The sequence below is a fragment of the Pleurodeles waltl genome, chromosome 4_1, assembly GCF_031143425.1.
Source record: "Pleurodeles waltl isolate 20211129_DDA chromosome 4_1, aPleWal1.hap1.20221129, whole genome shotgun sequence".
Taxonomy (NCBI): domain Eukaryota; kingdom Metazoa; phylum Chordata; class Amphibia; order Caudata; family Salamandridae; genus Pleurodeles; species Pleurodeles waltl.
Window position 1 is genome coordinate 730,561,623 of NC_090442.1, and position 24,575 is coordinate 730,586,197.

Sequence of the window (24,575 nt, forward strand, 5' to 3'; positions counted from 1 at the left end):
GCAAAGTGGTCTTTCCTTTACCTGGAGCCTTATTCCCATGTCCCTTTGTGATTGCACCAGTGCAAGATGTGCTTTCACGTGATGGATATTGTAGAAGGGGCTGCGCAAGCATCTGCTTCCCCTTGTACAATATAAAGTGCCTGGGGTGAGTGGGAAGGCAGAACGAGAGGGCAGACTGGGGGGGGTTTAACCACCAGTCTGCTACCAGAGGTACCGTTTGAAAGGGGGTGGCAATATCCAATTCCCAACAGTACTTCTCCAGTTGTCATCAATGCTTGAGGGACTGATAAACCCACTAAAAGCAGTTGCAGAGGGTGTGCTGCGTGTCAAAGCAAAACTTTAAAAAAACATGCGGCGTTTTGGCCCCAAAAATAAAACCCTTCTGATGCTCACACCAGAAAGATTTTCTGCTTCATTGTTTGGACTTTACTTATGTGTCCTCGACACCACAGGGGTAGTGCAGGGGACATGAACGCACTATAGGGTTTAATTTGTTTTGTTTGCATTGTTACTTGTGGTTGAGTAAACTTAATTTTGGGGTTGTATAACTTTCTTTTGCAATATTTTTCTCCGTTAACAGTGAAAGAAATGAGTCTGCAAGAGATCAAAGAGGATCTGGAGTCTGACCCGGAAGAGAATAGTGCGGTGTTTATGGGTATCCTCATCAAAGGCCTGTCCAAACTGAGAAAGATCCCGGAAGCGGTAAAGGCTATCAAAGACCGCTTGGAGCTGGAGCTGAAGCAGATCGTCAAGAGGTCTACGACCCAGGTCTCCGACAGTGGCTACCAGAAAGGGGAGAATGTTCCTCAGGAGAACCAACCAAGGTAGGCATAGAGCGTAGCCTTTAATTCAGTGGAAGTCCTTAGTTTTGCCATTTTGCTCTAACGAAAATGATTATTAAAAAACACTCTAAAGATAAATCATTGCAATGTAAGTAATTTTAATAAATGCTCTTGTTGAAAGGATCAAACATCAGAGGTAGCATCAACTCGAGTTAAAATTGTCCCTGTATATATTGCAAATTACCTGTTTGATACTAGACACATATTCAGAGTCCCTCTGCTACCTCTTCTGATAACGTTTTGACATAGAAGAATACCAATCAGTTTATGAGTTACTAATTTTGCTTCACCCATTCTTCTTCCTGTATTCGTTAAATAAAAACAGTTTGTTGCTCTTCCACCTTTACAAGTACATATATTTCCGTACTAAAATTGTACTCATTTTGCGTGGAGTATTTGTACATTGGATACCTAGGTCCAAGGTTTAGCAGAGTCCTGTAGGTAGGACATGAATTATAAAACAAACATAACGTGTGTTTGCGGTGCGCATGTTCACCCTTGGGTCTCTTTGCACTGAAATGATAGATGTTTATTGATGCCAAATGCACTGGTACTCATTTTATCGACCTCAAAAGCATGGCAGGCTGAGTGGACCCACTGGATTTGAAACTGGGTCTTTTGTGCTAATTGTTACCCAATCCACTAGTACTCATTTTATCAACCTCAGAAAGATGAAAGGCTGAGTGGACCTGATTGGCTACAAACCTATGACCACAAGGTCAAACCTAGATTTCTGAAGTGGATGCTTTAGTCCGCTGAGCCCCCATACCTGGCATGTCATCTTTGGGTTACAGTGGCAAAGTCGGGTGAGCACAAAAGCCTGCAAGCAGAACGTGGATGACAAGATTTCTGCTTCACATACAGATGCATGCAAACACCCACCATGGTCTGGACGACGGGCGAGGCAGTTCAGTAATGAGAGGGTGGTGACTAGAGACTTGGAGTGTTTATTGGTCATTCTGGATTGTTCATGAGAGTGGGAAACAGGCAACATAAAATGCCCTAACTTACTCAATAATTATGTAGATCAGTGGCTTTAATCTAAGCTAGCCTTAAGTAGCCCACTTGATCTATGTGTTAGGTACAGATGGTGTTTACTTCTTCACTAACTGTCGAACCACGAAATAATAAACCCATTAAAAAATATATACAAATCAACATGACTCTGTGTGGCGACTAATGATGTGTATTAGGTCCCAGTGATCAACTTTCAGTATTAGTTGTGACCTAATGAGTTTAAAAATGATATGCAGTTTGAAGCACACCGGAACGTTTTGTCATTTGTCTAACAGCAAAGAATGTGAATGGTTAGTCTACAATCATTTCTACTCCTCAGTTATTTGGGGGTGAGGAATTCATGAGGACAAAACGTTTAACTGGCTAAGATGCTTGTCACCAATATTGCAACTTCTAAAACCTTGAAAAGTAAGCCGCACAGTGCCCTCAGTGGAGTTAGAATCTGTGCATAAATGTTGTTTGTGTGCCTTTTGGTCAGAAGTAGAATGTCCTTTTTGGTTACTGACATAAATGTTTGCAGGTTATCACTGTTCCAATGTTAGGCGTGCTCCATGAGATGCAGAAGCTGCAGACTGTGTGTCGCTGCTATTCGTTGAGTTATACGTCCGTCTGTCATCTCGGATGGTATCTAATCATGGTTAGCTCTAAGTGTGTTTGTGGTGTTCCGTGATAGTGTTTGTGCTGTCCAGCTGTAGCGTGAGAGTTCCAACAAAGAGAGTGTGTTGTGATACAAGGTGGTTTATAGCATGCTGACTTATCAATAGGGATGGGTTGGAGAGTATGTTTTGAGGGATCATGGCAGGGGGGTGTAGTCATTTGTCAGTGTTGTTTTTAGTGCTGTTAACACTGTCAACAAAGCGGTGGCGAGAGATTGGATCTGAGTAGAATATGCAGTGATTAGTGGTGGGGGTGGATAAACATGTCAGCAGTGACAGGTTTTGGTTGTCCCGATCAGAGATTGTCGTAATACAAAAATGGGATGTCTGTTTTTCCCCAGTTGTGAAATTTGCAGGCGCATCACTTGAAGAGATCTCAAGGGCAGCAAATGAGACACCAGGCTCTTAAAAGCGTTTTTAACAGTGCTTACAAGAGTGTAGATTCTGTGTGTGACAGGGCATGTTGGATTTTGAGTCCACCATCTTGTTGTACAATACCATATGTGCATTATCCAAGTGAGGGACTGCAGGTTGTCAAGCTCAGTGTCTGTTCAAGTCCACGTTGTTCCCAGGGTTGTTGATGCCTGCAGTTACATAATGAGTAAGAAACTTTAAAATGATATCTCGTAGAGAGCTGGAGTGTGGACATGAGGGAAGCGGGGATCCTGTGCCAGTAGATGAGGTGGCACGAGGTGATTTAAAGTGAGCAGGATGGGAAAAGAGGTACCCAAGCAGGTTTTTGATGAATGATTGTGAAACCTTGACATATTTTTGTGTAAGCAAGGTTGTTTGATAATGCTTAGACCATTGTGCATAAACTCATTAAAGATGGGGTAGGAATTGAGAGTGAGCCAGATCTCGGTGATGAAGACTCTAGTTGTGATGAGCGATGAGGCTGCTAATGACAGAGGCTTGCATGATTGTCTGTTATGATTCAAATGGTAATGCAGTTAAAAACCATTTTAGACAAAATGTGAATGTTTGCCAAGGAGCAGTTTTACCATTTTTGGACTGTATACGAGGTTCCCTTTCAGTGCTTGCATATATTAAAGCTAGCGAAATGGGCTGATCCATTGTACAAAACTCAGGTCTGAAGTTGATCAGGGTAAGCAGACTCACAAGACAGGAGCTTGTGTCATAACACCTATACATCTAGTAATGCAGCTTCTGTATTGTGGTTGGTAAAAAAAAACGTGACTGATGGGAATTTAACACTTGGCTTGCTTCGAAATATTGTTGAAATTGTAGGGTGACTATGTTTTTCAACGTTAATGGGAGCGGGTGAAGAAAGGCCATATACCTCAATTGGCTATTTCTTTAATTTTGTTTTTTAATTGAATGCAAGCGCTTATTGTGGCAAGTGTGAGGAGTAGAGGATGCGAACCTTGACCCAGTGAGGCACCAATGAAGGTAACAGTATCTCAAAACGGTCTGCATGTAGTGTTTGCATAAAGCTTCAAGGCCGTCTTGCAGTGGAGGAGCAGAATATTTTTTAGTGTTTTAGTTATTGTTCTGCTAGAGTCTTGTGAAACTGACATCTATACAGTGAGATAGTACTTTTTGCGCATGATGAGCTGTGACCAGAGTATTCTATGGTGCTAGGTGACTCACATCTCTTGTCAGAGTTGTTTGGTTGGTCTAAGTTTACGTTTTATCAAGGATTTGAAAATCTGAATAGCTCTTTATTTAAGTGTTTGCTGCTTGCCCTTCTTTGAGAGGGTTATATTTGAAGTGAAAAGCTTGTTTGTTACTTTTGTGTGTTTTTGAAGATGCACAGCAGTTCATCCTCTTGTAAGAGATTTCCTCCGTCATCTTTTCGGTGCATTGTCTTTCCTTTTTAGGTCTCGACAGCGCAGCACATTCGCTGTGCTTGCAAGGGTGTTCTTTACGATAAAGGGCTTGGGCCCGCCCATTGCTTACCACTCGCTGGCTTCAGTGTCACTCTTCTATACCACTTCCGTTTAATTCTGTGGCGCATGAACCAAACACCAATTTATTTTATTAAATTAGTGTGCGTTCGCAGCTCACAACTATTTATTTCACTGCTGCCCCCTTGATTCATCTCATTCCCCCCCACCCCCAACCCTACAATATGTGTTGCTCCCACGCCCACTAGCCCCACACTGTCTAAAACGCATGTATGTGTAGACCACTTGTCAGTAAACCGCAGTGTGGCCAAGACAGAGGTACAATATAAGCCCAAGGCAAGACTCGGTGCGTGCAGCACCTGCTGCAAAGATCTGAGAGGAACTTGCAGGCTCTGGCTTGGAATTCTACCCGTGGCGACTCTGCTTTTTATTCCTCCGGGGTCGATAAAGTGCCTACCCCTGCGTTGAGACGTTAACAATGTCTATTTAGAACCAAAAGAAAATGCAACGAATTGTCCTAGTCTCTCGAGTTCACAGACACTCAAGCAACATTATTCTGCGTCTTATTCAGCATGTACTGCTCCCTGCAAGGCTACAACTTGCCTGACCCCTCTGCAGTGAACACATACCTCATATCACCCGGGAATCACAGCACACGTTATACAGAACAGCAGACGAGCACGCGTTTGCTTAGGACACACAGGACAAAAACACAAGAGCCACAAGTATACCTGCCTGCTTGCTCTAGGACCAATACATGCGTCTAGCGTGGCTTAAATTTAACTTCTGACCCTTAGGCACAAATGTGCAGGTCAGTAGCTTAACCACAGAGACAAGTGATAGGCACAAGATCAAGGCGCTCCAGAAGTGGGAGCCAGGCATTCGATGTTGCGACTGTTATGTTGTACAGATTTATAGGGCGTATATATCACCCCTGAGGGTATGCTGCCCCCAGAGAAGGATGTAGCACTAGAATCTGTCTGAGGAGGGCCTACTGGAAAAGTCAGATTTAAATATTCCCAGCATAATCGTAGATATAAATATACAATATATTTTGTGATGTCGCCCCTGAAGAGCAGCATAGAAAATATCCCTGCATTGCAGTGAAAACCCTAACAATCCTTGTGTGCATATCTGACCTTGAAGCCCAGTTTCTTCGACCATCCTTAGGCATTAATGGAGCTCTGCAATGGGGCACTGGCCACTTCCCATAAATGCCGACCTTAAAAGGACGAGGGACCTTTGGGACTGGCCGTAGTTTTACGACGCCAATCGCGAAATAAAGCGTTTCTCATGAGTCAGCTAATCAGCAATAATATTTATGCTACAAACATATCCCAACCATTGACTGCAATATACGTAATACAGTGTCATCAAGTGAGAAAGCCGCGATGCCCTGTGGCACGGCCAGGAAAGGGCACAGAAAACCTGACTTGAGTCTTTCTCTGTGGGGTTAGAACAAAACAGTACTTTTTAAAATATGAATTGTAAACGTTCATTTTTTATGGTCGTGTTTACTCTGTTTCTTGGTAGTAACGAGGAAAACGACTAGTGCAGAAGCAGAGACTAGCATGCCCCCTTCCACTGTCATCGTGGCCCCCCTTCATTGTAATCGCACTTCCGTGTCATCACCGCATACAAACGTGCACAATTTACAGAATACAATAAGATAAAAAGAAGTCGTTACACATTTCATTAAAATTATTAAAAACTGAATACAGTAAAAACATTTTTAAAAGTGCACGTCTGTATTTGACTATTCACTAAATAAGTCAACATACATATCCAGGTCGGTCGGACAAGTGTTACGTTTTTGCTTAGCTACAGTTTTAAACCTTTAAAATGGTAAACATAATTGTCTCCTTACTAGCCAAACACAGTACTAATAATGGCTTAAGGCAAACACAGTTGGCCAAGTAATATAGAATTGCAGTATTCTTAAAAAAACTCAAATGTTGTCGGGAGCCAATCAGAGACAAACTGGGCAAATCCACTTCCTTCTAGCTGTGTGGTAGGCCGGAAAGGAAAACAATACATTTCTAATGTTCTCTTCTGCAGACCAGCTGTAGATTGGACAATGCTTACTATGTGATTGAGTAGTAGACCAGCTAGAGGGGACATTTTTAATCCGTAGGGTACCTTACCGAAACCTTATATGAAGTGAGTTGGCAAGAGGTGGATACATTCCATCAACAAATGCCTCGAGATATGGAGAGAATTTATGCTCTAAATACTTAGTTGTTAAACTCCCCTCTATGGTGTTTGATTGGGTATTCACCAACATATAGTTTAAAAGTCTCTTTAGCAGATGTGTCTATAGTTATTGGATCAGTCCACCATCCAATCCTAAGATTACTGGCCACAATTTTATATGATGAAGTCAAGGAATAACATTAGGCGTGCATAGCTTCATCATTTGAGAAAGAGACTCCTTGTTAGAGGCAAGTTCGTCAGTGGTTCATATGCATATCTAGTATAAAAGAAGTAGAAGAGCCACCATATGTTCAGTTCTACACAACCCAATGTAAAAAAAGAGTGTTATCAATGGGGTGCTTTGTGAGAGATTGAACTAAAAAAAAGCCTGCCACTGTCAAGCTTTGTGAGTGTGAGGAACCCCAAATCTCTACCCTATATAGTGCTGCTGATTGCGACATAGCAGGTGTCGTAGATCTCTTAGTTGTTGTACAATGTAGATTTAAAAGAGATCTGCTCTTCTCTCTTTGTGATGCCCAAGAGAATCTGGTGTCTGCCCTTATACCTGTGTAGTCAATAACCTTTACCACCTTCTTCTGTGTAGCTCAGCGCAGATTTTACCCTTGAATATTGTATGAGGGTTCAGGGTCTTCTTGACTTTATTAGAAGATTTTGCAGGCCCTGAGGTGTTCCGGACAAAAGAAGCATGTCATCTGCAAAGCACAGTGCTGGCTGGTATTGGAATATCAATAAGTTTCTGGGAGTCTTGTATATAATCCAACAGGACTGTAAAATGTCATTTATATAGAGGGAAAATGGAGAGAGGGCAAGAACGCACTCTTGTCTCATTGTCTCACCCCTCTTTCCACTGGTATACGCTCAGTTAACTCCCCCTGCATGCCCCTACGAACCTGAGCATTATTATTTTCATGTAATCTAATGATAATAGATAGCAGTAAAGAGGGCATACCCATTGAATTGAGGGAGTTTAACAATACAAGCCTTGGTACCAGAGCAAAAGCAGATCTTAAATCAACAAATGCAATGTACAAATGATCTCTTAAACCAAGAACATACTTCCAATAATGGAAGAAAAATCTGATTTATTGTGCCCACTTTGGTCCTAATGAGAAGATAAAATATCGTTACCTTGCATCCACTGGTCTAGTTTATTTAGGACCTGTCTTGCTAAATTCTTTTGTAAGTTGTCCACTAAGTTTATTGTTCTGTCCCCCTTTTTAGGGTCAAGTGTGCAAGAGCTCTGGCCCCTATTGTAATCTCTATGTGGGCTTTTAACCACACCCGTGTGACACCCATCAGTTTGGTTGGTTCGTGGGCTTGCCTTTTAAAATTCGCTTGATTTTATTAGTGAAAAGCATGCATACGTCATACCTTTTCCGGTGTTTAGCCCTCTTGGACAGCATCTGTAAACTACTGAAAACATACAAGGCTCCTTGTTTTCCGAATGGCTTCTGGACTACTTTTCCTTTTTATTTCCTATGCAGCACGATCTCACTGGGCAGTAGGAGAGCACTTTGCATGACATCGACCCTGTTACATGGATAATTGCACTTTTGCCCCTTACATAGATAATTTCACTTTTGTCGATACATTTGACTGCATCGAACTTCTGTTTCCTGTTGTGTGTCTCCTTCATGCTCCTGGTGGCGGTCGGCTCGTTTATGTGAAACTGTTTTACTTTTCATTTTTAGTTTATGTGGCAAGAAAAGTGCGGTTAGGAGTTTGCAACGCTAATAGCTCTAACTTGAGCAAATGTGAGATCCATTGCATTGAAAAAGCTTGTTATAAATGGGAACAATTTCAGCCCCATCTCATGTATACGTTTTCTATCTCCCTTTGGAAGTTGCGTTTGATAATAGGTTTATATAGGGTAACCACAGTTTTAAATTGTGCTGAAAAAGATCTCCCGGGATCTTTTTGGGGCCTGGGACATTACCTGTCTTCAACAAGTCGATGACAACCTGGGTGTCACCCATAGAAAAGAAGAGCGACTCCATAGACGTCATGGGCCTTACTTCCATAGGATCAAGCAAGATAGATGAATGCTTGGTTAAAGACCCCTCTGCTATAGGGGGTGTAGAGTAAAGACTTCCGAAATGGGAGAACCATACTGTTAGAAATGGGGTCTCTAGTTGGCAGTCGGTTTGCACCCTGTCCAAGTAGGGACCCTCACTCTAGTCAGGATAAGGAGATATCTGCTCAGATAACCCCTGCTCACCCCCTTGGTAGCTTGGCACGAGCAATCAGGCTTATCACAGAAGCAATGTGTAAAGCATTTGCACATCACACACAGTAATAAGATAAAATACTACTAAAGGACTCCACACCAGTTTTAGAAAAATAGCCAATATTTATCTATATAAAAGAAGACCAAATACGATAAAAATCCAGCATACAGTAAGAAAAATATGAATTCCGCAAGATTTACTCAAAACTACAGTTCCTTGAAGTCGATAGCTCCACCTGGGGCTATCACGTCGTGATCAACAAAGCCAACAGTTCGGGCCGGCCGCGGCATTGCGGGCCAGCTACGGTGTCGGGAAGACCCACAAATAGTACTTTGGATTTGCAGGGCGTCGTGATCCTCGCGGTGAGCTCTGGAGAGCGGCGTCACTGACGTCGCAGTGTCGGTTCCGAAGTCGGAGCAGGAGTCATCGGGCCCTTATGGTCACACGCGTTGCAGATCGAACCCCAGGCTGATGAAGTCAGGTGCGCTGGCGTGGATGGCGTTGGGGCTGCGGTGCGAAGCGGGACAATGTGACGTGCGGTGTCCACAGGTCATGGTGCAGGCAGCGGCTCGGTGACGGCGTCCAGTGGTGTCGGTGAGTCCAGGGCTGCGGTGTGAAGCAGGGCCGTGCGACGTGCGGTGTCCACAGGTCACAGTGCAGGCAGCGGTGGCGTCGTTGTTGAAGCGCTGTCGGTAGGCCCAAGCAAGCTGTGCGGGACAGACGGTGCTTCATGACCCTCACGACCGGTGTCCACAGGCCACGTTGCAGGCAGGATGCCTGGTGACGACACAGGAGTCAATGGTGCTGGCACCGGTAGACCGGGGCTGCAGTGCGGGATGGGAAGGTGCTTCGTGTACCTCATGAGCAGTGTCCACAGGCCACGGTGCAGGCAGCTTCGCCGGTGTCAGCAGGAGCGGTGGCGTCGGGGATGCCTAGGCTGCGTTGTGAGCAGGCGATGCCGGAATGCGGGCCCACAGGTCGCGGTGCGAGCAGCGGCTCAGTGAAGTCGTCTGATGACGGCATTGTGAGACCTGGGTCGCGGTGCGAAGCAGGGCAATGCGAATTCGGGTTGCGTCGGCAGGTCACGGTGCAGGCCAGCGGCGTCGTTGGCGGTGTCGCAGTGGGTTCTCCTCTTGAACAGCACAAAACACACAGTTCCCAGTGCTGCAGGTTGAGGAAACTGAAGTCTTTTGGTGTCCCTGAGACTTCCAACAGGAGGCAAGCTCTACTCCAAGCCCTTGGAGAATTTTCTCAAGCAGGACACACAGCAAAGTTCACCCTTTGCACTCCTTTCAGGCAGAAACAGCAACTGCCAGCAACTGCAGGCCAGTCCAGCAAAGCAACACAGCAAAGGTACAGTACTCCTCCTTCAGCTCTTCAGCTCTTCTCCTGGGCAGAGGTTCCTCTTGATTCCAGAAAGATTCTAAAAGTCTGGGGTATTGGGTCTTCTTCTTATACCCAGTTCTGCCTTTGAAGTTGAAAAACTCCAAAGCAAAGTCTCAAGTGTTTGCAAGATCCTTCCTTGTCCAGGCCAGGCCCCAGACACTCACCAGGGGGTCGGAGATGGCATTGTGTGAGGGCAGGCACAGTCCTTTCAGGTGTGAGTGACTACTTCTCCCCTCCCCTCCAGCATAGATGGCTAATCAAGATATGCAGGCTACACCCCAGTCCCCTTTGTGTCACTGTCTAGAGGCGAGGTGCGAACAGCCCAACTGTCAAACTGACCCAGACGGGGAATCCACAAACAGGCAGAGTAACAGAATGGATTAAGCAAGAAAATGTCTACTTTCTAAAAGTGGCATTTTCAAACTAATAATCTAAAAACCAACTTCACTAAAAGATGTATTTTTAAATTGTGAGCTCAGAGACCCTAAACTCCATATTTTTATCTGCTCTCAAAGAGAATCTGCGCTTTAAGGATATTTAAAGGCAGCCCCCATGTTAACCTATGGAAGAGATAGGCCTTGCACAGTGAAAACCGAATTTGGCTGTATTTCACTGTTAGGACATATAAAACACGCTAGTATATGTCCTACCTTAAACATACACTGTACCCTGCCCATGGGGCTACCTAGGGCCTAACTTAGGAGTGCCATACATGTAGTAAAAGGGAAGGTTAAGGCCTGGCAAGTGGGTACACTTGCCAAGTCGAATTGGCAGTTTAAAACTGCATACATAGACACTGCAATGGCAGGTCTGAGTCATGTTTACAGGGCTACTAATGTGGGTGGCACAACCAGTGCTGCAGGCCCACTAGTAGCATTTGATTTACAGGCCCTGGGCACCTCTAGTGCACTTTACCAGTAAATCAAGTATGCCAATCATGGATAAACCAATCAACAGTACAATTTCTATAGGGAGCACTTGCACTTTAGCACTGATTAGCAGTGGTAAAGTGCGCAGAGACAATAAACCAGCAAAAACAGACCTAAAAAAATAGGAGGAAGAAGGCAAAAAGTTTGGGGATAACCCTGCAAAAAGGAAGGGCCATTTCCAACACATACCATTGTTTGGATAAAGTGGTCAGAGAGCCAACAACCCTGTATATAGCCATGTGCAATTATTTTTCAAAAAGAAGACATCCTCTTGAGGCTTAGTAACCTCCAATAAGATCCAACCAAACCACCTCATCCCAGTCTCTTTTACTCGATTTAAGTGTGTGCCTATAAACGAACCTGGCCCCTCTAATTATAGAAGGTTTGCATGATTCATCTACTTGAATAAAGAATGCTTATGCCTGACAGCATTTTCAGTTATACCACAGATTGCCTTTTAAAAGGCAGAACAGAGGACATTGTCGGGGTGGGCTGCTGGAAAAGCAGCCTTAGTTGGTTAAACAATTGCTGATGGACTTTTATTATGTGGATATCGTGTTTGGCACATGTAGCTGGGGCTGAATAATGAAGGTCATAGATCTTAATTTCAGCTTCCTGGTTAGCTAAAATCTTTGGCCATTTAATTGATCTGAGATTGTTGCTAATTATAGGCTTAACTAGGTTTCAGGCAGGCGCCCTGCCCTAGAGAGAGTGTAAACAAAGTGGGAGATGAACTGAGTTGTAATGCCCAGTGATTGCTGTCTGCTCTAGGTATTACTCTAAAATCAACCATCATAGCCCACATAACAACGTCCAGAAAGAAATAATCTAACCTGCTTTTTAAATGCTCTGTTTCGAAGTTATATGAATGATCTCTCTCTGTTGGATTTAAAATGACTATTGCATGCACTCTTGCCGTAGGATAGTGTTAAGTGAGCGAACTGGGCAGCACCCACAGTAGAAGGTGCAAATGGGTATCAACTAACGGAATCCCCCTAGCTTCGTCTTCCTTCTGTATTGCTCAATATATGCTCTCTAAAGGTTCAAAAGTAACTTTGAAGTCTCCATCTAAAATGAAATGTGGCTTGGGTGTAAGATCCAGGAGATGGGAATATAGTATATTAAAATTTGGAGACTCCAAATTACCTAGAATAAGGCTATCATAAACTAAGTAGAGATTTATCCTCAATCTGCACAGACCTACTAAACGTAATCCTAATGTCAGGAGAATCAAGATGAAGAGGTGTAATTTTGCAATTTTATGTAATCTTAACCCAGATGATCAATCCTCCTAAAGGTTGCCCCGCTGCAGAAGGGTGTGCTCTTATAAAATAAATGGTGGATCCCAGCCTGTGTACAGGTTCAGTTGCCCATGTTTCCTAGAAAACATTAATATGTGTTGACTGTCTGCCAATTCGAGCCACTCGCGATCAAAATCTTTGAGCGTAAGTCCTCAGTATTCCAGGATATCAATCTAAGTGGTTGTTCCCTAGATGGCTCTTGCATAGAATGATAAGAGACAGGGGGGACTGCTTTGCAATACCCTTTCAAGGTTCTAGTTCATCAATCATTTGTTTTCAGTGCTGTAGTAGTGGGCCTTAATTTTGCACAAATATTTTTCTGACCATGGGGCATTACCTTACCTTGTAGCAAATTTTGCTGTAAATCAGTAGAGGGGAGGGATTGTAGAACAATGAACATTGAATTGAGTCTTGATATTTAATGGAGGTAAAGAATGTGCCTCAAGGAAAATTAGCCCATCAACAAATTTACGATCCACCAGTGTTAACTTGATCTTATTGTACAGTTCCTCACTCCTTTAAATACCAGAGACAAGCACAATGTCCGTGTGCACAAGGGAGAGTAATCCACGTTGGGATGTCCAGTAGATGACTTTGGGGGTCATTACAACATTGGCGGTCTTTTCGCAAGACCGCCAAGTTACCGCTGCGGTGAAGACCACCAGCCGTGGCGGTCTTCCGCACTGCGTATTATGACTGCTGGCAGTCTTCCGATGTTTTCCGTACGGATAGCTGCCAGCAGCCATACTGGCGGTCGGCGGTAAAGTGGAGGCTGCTCAACCTCCACCGCCACGCCAACACAACACCGCCCACAGAATCACATCCCATGATTCGGTGTGGCGGTGTTCTGGTGGCGGTGTTCTGGTGGCGGTGATGTCCCCATGGATCCCGTCCCCTCCAGGAGGACCAACGCACAAGGTAAGTTGATCGTCCGTTAGGGGAGGGGGTGGGTGGGTGATGTGTGTTGTGTGCGTGCATGGGGGTGTGCGTGTGAGTGTGTAGAGGGGGTGTGTGAGTGCGTGTATGCGTGCGGGGGGGTGCTGTGTGTATGTGATATCTGTGCGGATCGGTCGGTGTGCATGTCTGAATGTATGTGTGCAGGTATGTGTTCTCGGGGTGTATGTGTGTGTGTAGGGGTGCGTGTATGTGCATGTTGGGGGTGTGTGCGTGTATGTGCATGTTGGGGTGGGGGTGGGGAGGGGGTGTGTACCCCCTTTGGGGGGTGGCAGGGGGTTGGGTGGTGGGTAGTGGGGGGTGGGGGAGACCCCTATCAGTGCCTACCGCCATGGTTCTCATGGCGGTTCCCAACCGCCAGAAACCATGGCGGTATGCAGTGTCCTTATACCGTTGGCGGTCTAGTGATGACCGCCGGGCCGGAGACCGCAACCTCCAGCCCAGCGGTCATTACCGCCATGGCAGTCGGAATGGTGAAGTGGCGGTCGACCGCGGCGGTCCAAATTCCATTTTTTTGACCGCCGGGCTGTTTGCGGTCTTACCGCCGCTTCTCCGCCGACCGCCAGGGTTGTAATGACCCCCTTTGTTTTTTGATGGATTACTATTCTCTTTACCTGCCAACCCAGCTTGGGCACATTAATCATGTAGACTACCTCTTTCCTTGCATGAGTATCTCTCCTTAATGTGCCCCAGCGTGCATCCTGTCTTGACACCAAAGAGTCAGTATTAGCGATTCAAGAGTACAACTGATTACAGAAGGCCTTCTTCGTGGACGAGTTTCCACTGTGCGGAGTTTTGCTGCTGCAGACAGATCGTATTTTATGTGTTCTATATAAGAACTCTGCCAATAGGCAAATGACTCAACTCTAGGTTCTGAATTAAACTGATTTTGTGCGATGGTTAAGGAAGAACCTTTCATACTGCTTGGACAATAAAAAAAAAAAACACAGATGTCTAAATGCCTTGTATTCTTGGCAACAGCTGTTTAATCGCCGTTTTAACCTCTATCACTTGGAGAGCTAGCGCATCAAGTTTTGACTTTATCGAGTCACGCATTATTGCATCATCCTCCCCAGAGTGCCCTTTCCACTGCAAAATGCTAAGTTGTGTGTCTAGCTGTGTGAGGGATAGGGACAGGGTCGAACATGTTGAACAAGGGTTTTTCAGAGTTATTACATCATCAGTGGAATTGTCTTTCATATGCAAATCTGTGCTCTGTGATGAACTCGTCATAGCGAGAGCTGGAGTGGGCAAACTAGATGGATGGGCTTCCCTTGGGTCGCCAGCAATAGCATAATTTGCTGCAGATTTAAAACAAAAAGCATTGTCCTTCTTTTGCTAAACACGAGTTATCTTTGTTGAGCGTTTCAGTTCTTAACCTTTTGTGCTGTTGTGACTTACTAACAGTTCAATTTCATGAATTAACTTGTCATTCAGAGTACAGTTTTCTGACACGTCTGGGGGCCTTAGAGGATGCAGCGGTTTCCGAGAAGGGTTAATTTGCTTTTTATTTGCCCAAAGCATCAATATATACCGTGAAACAAAATCCATTAACGTAGGAGAGTGCTTCTAAATACCTTCCAAAGTTATGCATGTGGTGGTGTAGGGAATGGTGGGAGGAGGTGAGGACGGGGGCGGTAGTGGGGTGCAGCCCAGTCTCCTCCAGGCTCGGGAGGGCGCAGATGGGCCAGCTTCTGGGCAGGTCTTTGCCTTGGCACAAGCCCAGGCATGTTCTGATAACGTCCTGGGCCATGGGTAATGAATCCCAGCTTTATGCGCCCTACTGGCGAAGGGACCACAACCCCTACTCAGGTGCACAGCAGGGTTATGGAGCTTGCAGTCCCCGAGTCCTGTTTCAGCATGTCAGAGCAAAGTCATATCTAGTGTCGTATCTAAAGTTATCAGATTGGTGCTGTTATTCAGGGATTAGGGTGATCTAATAGTACAGTCGTTGTCAATTTATTTCTGCAGATTGTCTTCAGAATTGCTCAGCCTCTAATAGGCACACAGTATGTACTGCAGTAGAGCCCTGGTGACCACAGGTCCACCCAGGGTCTGCAAAACCCTTGCCCAGGCGAGCACGGGTTCATCGTGGGCCACGCAGGACCCTTTGATCCAAACCCCAGAGTTAGAGGGGGCCTTCGATGTAGACACTTACTTTTAGGTATTGTCTACACAGTGTATGAAATGTGCTTGCAAGGGTGTTGTTTATAATGAAGGGATTGGAGCCTGCCATTTGCTTATCATTCCTTGGCATGATTGTCACTCTTCTACTCTACCTCCTAATTGACCAGCATATGCGTAATGTCACTTCTGTTTAATTCTGCAACGCATGGACCAAGCATTGAACCCTCAGACTCATCAATGAATAATCCACTATTTTGAGTCGCTAAACCCGACCACTCATATAGAATAGTGTTAAACTATAGGCATTTAAATAGTCACACAAAAACATACACTACAAAACACAGATAGTACAGCACTAATGAACAGTACTGTGCGAAGAAAATACAAACAACCCTGGATATATCCAAAGGTTTCTTCTGCCGAAACATAGCCTCTGAAAGTAGGGACTTGAGAAGTTTCAGTGCTTTAGGCTCTCAGAAAAAAAATTGCCGACTCTCACAAGGCTATAAGAACAGTCCTGGACTGTTCTTAGCTTGTGTGACATCAATATTACACAACATAGACCCTGAGGCGTCGTCCTATGTGGATGATATTTACCTCACGGATGATGACCTCTTCCAACATTGAAGACGGGTAGCCCGCATTGTTGTAGGATTTGCCGAAGTCGGCTATAAATTAAACTTCAGAAAAACAAAGAAAGCATTTCTCAGTGTCCTTTTTCTGGGATACGAGTTGTTGGATGAAGGCAAGAGCCTAGCGCCCCAATTTTTAGAAAAATGCACTCAACTACAACCACCAATACAATAAAAAAGCTCCAATCAGTGTTGGGCTTTCTGAATTTTGGCAGAACTTACATTACAGACTATGCACAACGCATTAAACTATTATATGACCTAATACGTCCTGACTTTACCAGCAAATTCTGGACAGTGAAACACACGCATTTTCAAAGCACTACAAAAAGACATGCTTGAAGCAAAACATCTACACACAAGGGACAACAAAAAACATTTGGTCATCAGAGTAATTGCTGGTGCCATTGCTTTCACCAACGTGACTTACAATGAAGGTGAGACCGTCCCAATTACATATAAATCACATCTATATTCTACAGACGAACAATGCTTTGCTCCCACTGAGAAAATTCTCACTGCTGTTCAGATGGCGGTCCTTAAAGAGAGACCTTTGGACCCAGGGAAACGCATTATTGTCGTATCCCCAGTCCCAGCCCATAAGGCTGTCACTAAAGCGAGCATTCCGAACGCTGAAGCATTACATCTACGTTGAATTCAATGGGCACCGTCTCTGACGGCCACTGATGTTGATTATGTGTTTGATTCCAAATTACAGACCCAAGAATTCTTACAATATGAACTTGAATATCCAGTCCCAGCAAATACATTACCTATTGAACAATATAAAACAATTTTGTACATTGGTGGTTCAGCACAACCTGCTGTAGGCACCAAACACCAATACTCAGCTGCTTGCGCAGTTGTGAGTGGGTATATGAAGGATGGCAAGTTCCATCCAGAAAAAAACATACACACAGACTTTAGGGGACTGTACAGCACAACTTGCAGAGCTAAGGGCTCTGGTGATGGCACTGGAACATACGGATCTAGAACAGATGACTCTAATTGTCTGTGATTCGTACTACTGTGTCCAGTCATTTAATCAATACCTGCATTACTGGTGGCAAAGTGGGTTCAGAGATTCAAAAGGGAATGCCATAAAATACAGGCTTCTGTGGCGGAAGGTAGCAGATCTGAAGGATAAACTACCTAATGTCCATGTTGTACACTCACTAGGACACCAGCGTGTTGGAATACACATTGAAGGCAACACTTTGGCTGATGAAGCTGCAAAGTCGGCAGTAGCAATGGCTTCAGTCGCAGCAGTAACACGCTCTAGAACAAGAGTGGATGATGAAACATTAGCAGCTATAGGAGCGACGGCTGAGGGCACACCTATGCCCAAAGCCTATCCCACTAAATATTCTTACCGGATAGGAGGCATGTTTGAAACAGAAGTAAAATTCCAGGTGTGGGAGTCCGAGTGATTCCCAACAGAGACCTGCGACCAGAGTTAGTAAAAACAGCGCATGAGGGAGTTGCATCTGCACATGCTGGTTTAGCCACTACAGTTTCAATATTGCAAACACGCTATTGGTGGCTAGGTCTTTACAAACAGTCCTTTGTTGTGACATCTGTCAACAAATAAAAAGCTCTAGTGTTAAGCGCCCAGCACAGACACCCCTCTTAATGTCCAACAACATTTATAATGTGTTTAGTTGGACCACTGTGGTCCCCTAACACCAGACAGTGCATACAAATACATTTTAGTCACTGTAGACTCATGCTCCAGAATTCTATGGGTCTGGCCACAATGCTCGGCTGACGCTTGAACTGTTATTAAAGATTTGCAAGTCTTTGTCGGGGCATATGCTGTTGCAGCTTTCTATTCAGACTGGGGCCCTAGTTTTGCCTCAAGGGCTTACTGGGATACCATGACTTTGTTAGGGGTCCAACTACATTAATCGTCTCCATTTCATCCCCAGGGAAATAGAGCAGTGGACAACGAAACCACAATCTAAAGCAATCCTTAAACGCTAGAGTATTAGGCACGGGTCGTAGTTGGCTTACACATCTGTATGGAGTTCAGAGAGCACTTAATAATCTTCCTAGAAGGTCCCTGGGGGGTGTACTTCATACAAGTGCCTGTTTGGATCTCAAATGTATGTTCCAGATCTTGATGGTCTTGGCATGGAGGCAGCAGATACACCTTTTGACATAAATTAACGTGTCACTGTCTTGCAGGAGTTACAACTATTCTGTGATGACTACGCATCTGCCAGTGCTGCCTCCTGTGGAATTAGGGGTGTACCAGTAACATCTACTGGCTGGATTCCCAAGCGAGGGGATCTAGTACGTGAAAAGATTGCTGTGAAAAAGGAGTTTGGTGCTTCTTATCGAGCACCGGACCCAGTCCTGGGAATACACGGTACCAGAAGTGTCATTCTGCTACTGCTGCCTGGTTCGAAAGAGAATCACTTTGTCCCAGTCGACAATGTCAAACTACACCATGTGGCCGATCCTGAACAGCAGACCTAGGGTGCTCCAAGGTAGTACCCGAATCCCTCCAACTACCAACGAGGATCTTCCCCTACAAGTCATCATCAACAATTCTGATAGCTCTCCAAGCTTGGGGAGGGTGGAACATGAGCTTTCATTGGTTCCACTGACGAGTACTACTTCATTGATTTCTGATGATATGGAGCAACCTTCTACAAATTCCACACAAACGTATGTTGTAACATACACACCACGGAGGGAATCTTCAGCAGTTTCTCCTATTCTAAATACACCACCAGCATTTGTTTATACAAATGATGGTTGCTTCGTCGATGCTAATGACTTTTCTTCGACCCATCTGTCTCGACTATGGCTGAACTGTCTGGGGACAGAAACCGCTAGACACCAGGGATCATATTTTTTTTGTTTCTTTTTTTTTTTTTAATATATGTGGGGAGCTACCTCTTAGGCGAGGGTCGCTCCCTTGGGAGCAAATTAACTTTTAGGCCAGCCTATTTTTATTAGGCCAATATGCCCCCAAAGGCGGCACAAACCACTAGACACCAGGGAATTTTGCTTTTTATTTATATTTATACATAAGGGGAGCAGCCCCTTGGGCAAGGGCCGCTCCCCAGGGGGGCAAAATATTTTTAGGCCTTTTTTTCCCCCCCTGAGGTCAGATCGACCTATTATGATTAGGCCGATCTGCCCCGGGGGTTGGGGGGAGGGGATATATTTTTGTTATGTTTACTTGATTTTTTTATATATGGGGAGCAACCCCTTAGGCAAGGGTCGCTCCCCTGGGTGGCAAATTGTATTTAGGCCATTGCAGATCAACTTATGTTTATTAGGCCATTTTGCCCCCAAGGGGGGCATAAACCACTAGACACCAGGTATTTTTTTTGTCACTTTCACATGAGTAGAGTGACCTCTTAGGCAAGGTCACTCCCCTGGGGGGGGGGGGGGGCAAATTTGTTTTAGCCAATTTCTGCCCCCGAGGGGTGGAGGGGCAGAAAACCCTAGACACCAGGGATTTTTTTTTTTTTTTTTTTTTATTTGTGGGGAGCCCTTAGGCAAGGGTCGCTCCCCTGGGGGGCAAATTATCTTTAGGCCATTTCTGCCCCCCCTTGGGGGCAAATCGGCCTATTTGTATTAGGCCAATCTGCCCCCAAGGGGGGCAGAAACCACTAGACACCAGGGATTGGTGTGTGTGTTTTGTTTGGGAGGGGCAGCCCCTTGGGCAAGGATCGCTCCCCAGGGGGGCACATCAGCCGATTTTTATCAGGCCGATGGGTTAGAAATCACTAGTCCCCAGGGATTTTTTTTTTTGCACCAATTTCACACAAGGGGAGCGACCCCTTAGGCAATGGTCGCTCCCCTGGGGGGGGGGTGCACATTTATTTTAGGCCCTTTCTGCTCCCCTTGGGGGCAGATCGGCCTATTTCTATCAGGCCGATCTGCCCCCGGGGAGCGGGGGCAGAAACCACTTAGGCACCAGGGATTGGTGTGTGTGTATGTGTGTGTTTTGTTTGGGGGGCAGCCCCTTGGGCAAGGACCGCTCCTCATGGGGACACATCAGACTATTTCTGGAAGGGCCAATGCCCCCAAGGGGTGCAGAAAGCCCACCAGAGACCAGGGAGGATTTTTTTTTTCAAAATAAGAGGATTGGGGTGTGGCCATACCCGCACCCCAAATAAATGGGGCCAACATTGTTCTGCCCACCAGTGAGCAGATGGGGCAATTACCCCCGATCCACACCCCATGGGGGTAGAAAGTCTATTAGATGCCAGGGAATAAAAAAAAAAAAAAAACTATTGGGGTGGTGGCTACCGACCAGTATGGGCCTGGTAATGCCCCCACAACAACTGAAGGGGGTAACAGTCTTTCAGCTCTCCCATGCACCCTAAAACATCTTATCCCACAGCAAGCAAGAGGACATTTGATTATTTTGGGTTTTGATTTTACATTTGGGCCTTGAGAGCTTGGCTAACTCTCAAAATCGTCCCACTTGGAATGGTGAGGGCTGCACTTTTTGGACTTTGGGATGCTGCCATGTAGAAAAATCCACAAGACCTAGACACTTCTGAAAACTAAACGTCTGGGTGATTCCAGGATGGTGTGCTTCACATGCACCTGCACCATTTTCTTCCCCACAATGCCCTGCAAATCTCTAACTTTGCTGGAAATCGCACAATTTCCCCACATTTTTGTGATGGAACCTTCCAGAATCTGCAGGAATCCACCAAATTCCTACCTCAAGCATTGTCTCATCTATAACAATAAAAATGCTGCCGCACTTGTCAGCCTAAAATTTGTTTGTTTTTCAAACTGCTCTTTTGGACCCGCTTTGGTTCCCTCTCAATTTCGCATGTTTTTGGCTCTTCCCTGTCACAGGCACTTGGCCCACCTACACAAGTGAGGTATCATTTTTACTGGGAGACTGAGGGGAACATTGGGTGGTAGCAAATATGTCCCGGTGTGGTGATACCACACAGAAATGTTGGAAAAATTTAATTTTTCAAGCTAAATATGAGGTTTGCCGAGGATTCTGGGTACGAAAACATTGAGGGATCCATGCATGTCACACCTCCTTGGATTCCCTCGGTTGTCTAGTTTTCAGGAATATTTGGGTTTGGTAGGTTTCCCTATATGGCTGCTGAGCCCAGGACCAAAAACGCAGGTCCCCACCCCCACAAAAACAGGTAGTTTGGTATTTGATCATTTTGATGTGTCCACATAGTGTTTTAGGGCATTTCCTTTAACGGACACTAGGCCTACCCACACAAGTGAGATACCATTTTTATCGGGGGACTTGGGGTAACGCTGGGTGGAAGGAAATTTGTGGCTCCTCTCAGATTCCAGAACTTTGTGTCACCGAAATGTGAGGAAAAAGTTTTTTGTTTTTTTTGGCCCAAATTTTGAGGTTTGCAAAGGATTCTGGGTAACAAAACCTGGTGAGAGCCCCACAAATCACCCCATACTGGATTCCCCTAGGTGTCTAGTTTTAAAAAATGCACAGGTTTGCTAGGTTTCCCTAGGTGCCGGCTGAGCTAGAGGCCAAAATCCACACACAGTTTGGCACTTTGCAAAAAACAGCTCTGTTTTCTTTGGGAAAATGTGATGTGTCCATGTTGTGTTTTGGGGCATTTCCTGTCACGGGCGCTAGGCCGACCCACACAAGTGAGGTACCATTTTTATCGAAGGACTTGGGGTAACGCTGGGTGGAAGGAAACTTGTGGCTTCTCTCAGATTCCAGAACTTTCTCTCACCAAAATGTGAGGAAAGGGTGTTTTATTTTGGCCAAATTGTGAGGTTTGCAAAGGATTCTGGGTAACAGAACCTGGTGAGAGCCCCACAAGTCACCCCATCTTGGATTCCCCAAGGTGCCTAGTTTAAAAAAATGCGCAGGTTTGGTAGGTTTCCCTAGGTGCCAGTTGAGCTGGAGGCCAAAATCCACTGCTAGGCACTTTACAAAAAACAGGTCTGTTTTCTTTGGGAGAATGTGATGTGTCCACGCTGTGTTTTGGGGCATTTCCTGTTGCGGGCGCTAGGCCTACCCACACAAGTGAGGTACCATTTTTATCAGGAAACTTGGGGGAGCGCTGGGTGGAAGGAAATTTGTGGCTCCTCTCAGATTCCAGAACTTTCTCTCACCAAAATGTGAGGAAAAGGTGTTTTATTTTGGCCAAATTTTGAGGTTTGCAAAGGATTCTGGATAACAGAACCTGGTGAGAGCCCCACAAGTCACCCCATCTTGGATTCCCCTAGGTGTTTAGTTTTCAAAAATGCGCAGGTTTAATAGGTTTCCCTAGGTGCCGGCTGAGTTAGAGGCCAAAATCCACAGCTAGGCACTTTGAGAAAAACAGGTCTGTTTTCTTTTGGAGAATGCGATGTGTCCACGTTGTGTTTCCTGTCGCGGGCGTTAGGCCTAACCACGCAAGTGAGGTACTATTTTTAGCTGCAGACTTGCGGGAACACAGAATAGCAGAACACGTGTTATTGCCCCTCGTGTTTCTCTACAATTTCTCCTTCTAAATGTAAGACAATGTGTAAAAAAGACATCTATTTGAGAAATGCCCTGTAATTCACATGCTAATATGGGGACCCCATAATTCAGAGATGTGCAAATAACCACTGCTTCTCAACACCTTATATTGTGCCCATTTTGGAAATACAAAGGTTTTCTTGATACCTATTTTACACTCTTTATATTTTACCAAATGAGTTGCTGTATACCCAGTATAGAATGAAAACCCATTGCAAGGTGCAGCTCATTTATTGGCTCTGGGTACCTAGGGTTCTTGATGAACCTACAAGCCCTATATATCCCCGCAACCAGAAGAGTCCAGCAGACTGAACGGTTTATTGCTTTAAAAAATCTGACATCACAGGAAAAGGTTTCAGAGTAAAACGGGGAGAAAAATGGCTGGGTTTTTTTCACCTCAATTTCAATATTTTTTATTTCAGCTGTTATTTTCTGTTGGAAAACCTTGTAGGACCTACACAAATTACCCCTTGCTGAATTCAGAATTTTGTCTACTTTTCAGAAATGTTCAGCTTTCTGGGATCACACCCAATTCTGTCACTAACTGGAAAGAGGCTGAAAGCACAAAAAATAGTGTTGAAAAATTGGGTTTTCTGATTCAAGTCTGCCTGTTCCTGAAAGCTGGGAAGATGCTACTTTTAGCACCACAAACCCTGTGTTGATGCCATTTTCAGGGGGGAAAAACACAAGCCTTCTTCTGCAGCCCTTTTTTCCCATTTGTTTGAAAAAAATGAAATTTTTGCTGTATTTTGGCTAATTTCTTGGTGTCCTTCAGGGGAATCCACAAACTCAGGGTACCCCTAGAATCCCTAGGATGTTGGAAAAAAAGGACACCATTTTGGCGTGGGTAGCTTATGTGGACAAAAAGTTATGAGGGCCTAAGCGCAAACTGCCCCAAATAGCCAAAAAAAAGGCCTGGCATCTGAGGGGGATAAGGCCTGGCAGCGAAGGGGTTAAAAACCACACTTTTCTTCACATAAAATACGCAGAGACTTCTTCCCTAGTGAACATTACAGCAGTGCCAATTCCTGATGGGATTGTATGGGATAAAGTCTTATTCGACATGTATGGTCCAACAGAGATCATTCAAACTCCATATGTGTTCAAACTTTAATTGACTGATGTAATAACACCTGGAGTGCTTTCTGATGACTGGGATGTAAAAGCAGTTGATACTATGATGTCTGATCTACAGTATTACACAGTTTTTGAAAATGATAATATGTACTAGTTTAAAGGAAATTATGGAGATATGTTCTGTTATAATCACTGTGGACATCATTTTATTCACATAGCTAGTACCCCAAATACTGTTTTTAAATATGCACAATGGGAACACACCCGACTACGCCAATAGGCAGTTCAAAAACGTATACAGAAAAGTTTGCATATTTTCTGCACTGAGTGCCAAGAATGCTGAGTCATATTATTTCACAATGCCAGTGATGGAAGATTTGCATGTATTATTGACTGATAGAAAATTAATATATTCTGATTCGTCTGTTTCCCGATTGGCCATAAAAGGTTATGAAGATTGGTTTAATTCGATTGACTTAAAAAGTATGTGGGGAACAAAGATTTGGCAAATAGAGGTAAAGAAGCTTTATTTAGAACTTGTATGATTTCTGTTCAGATGATATTCTTAAATGAAACAGTACAACAAACGAGCTGTTAAGGCTTAGCATACATTAAAGAATAGAATGTGCCCCTTATTCCCGTCACTGCAAAATTTTACAAATGGCAAAAGTTTATAAATGCATCTGAAGATCAACTTAATGAATGAGTACAACATGGTACATATAATATTTCATTATCACATCCTGGTGGGTGGTTATGGTGGCCTGTAAACACTGATGGGTGCCATACGTGTTTTATAAACTCCTCGGGGGGTTTTAGAACTAATAGGCCGGACCCTTGCTATATATCCTTAGAAC

The 24,575-nt window shown here is 44.6% G+C and overlaps 1 protein-coding gene across 1 annotated transcript in view; it reads left to right on the plus strand.

The window, feature by feature from the left end:
* EXOC4 (exocyst complex component 4) overlaps positions 1 to 24,575 on the plus strand; it is a 1,633,445-nt gene that overhangs the window by 304,294 nt on the left and 1,304,576 nt on the right. The window contains exon 6 of the mRNA XM_069229316.1: positions 581 to 824. Coding sequence (XP_069085417.1) covers positions 581 to 824 — 244 coding nt within the window. The remainder of the gene's footprint in view (positions 1 to 580; positions 825 to 24,575) is intronic.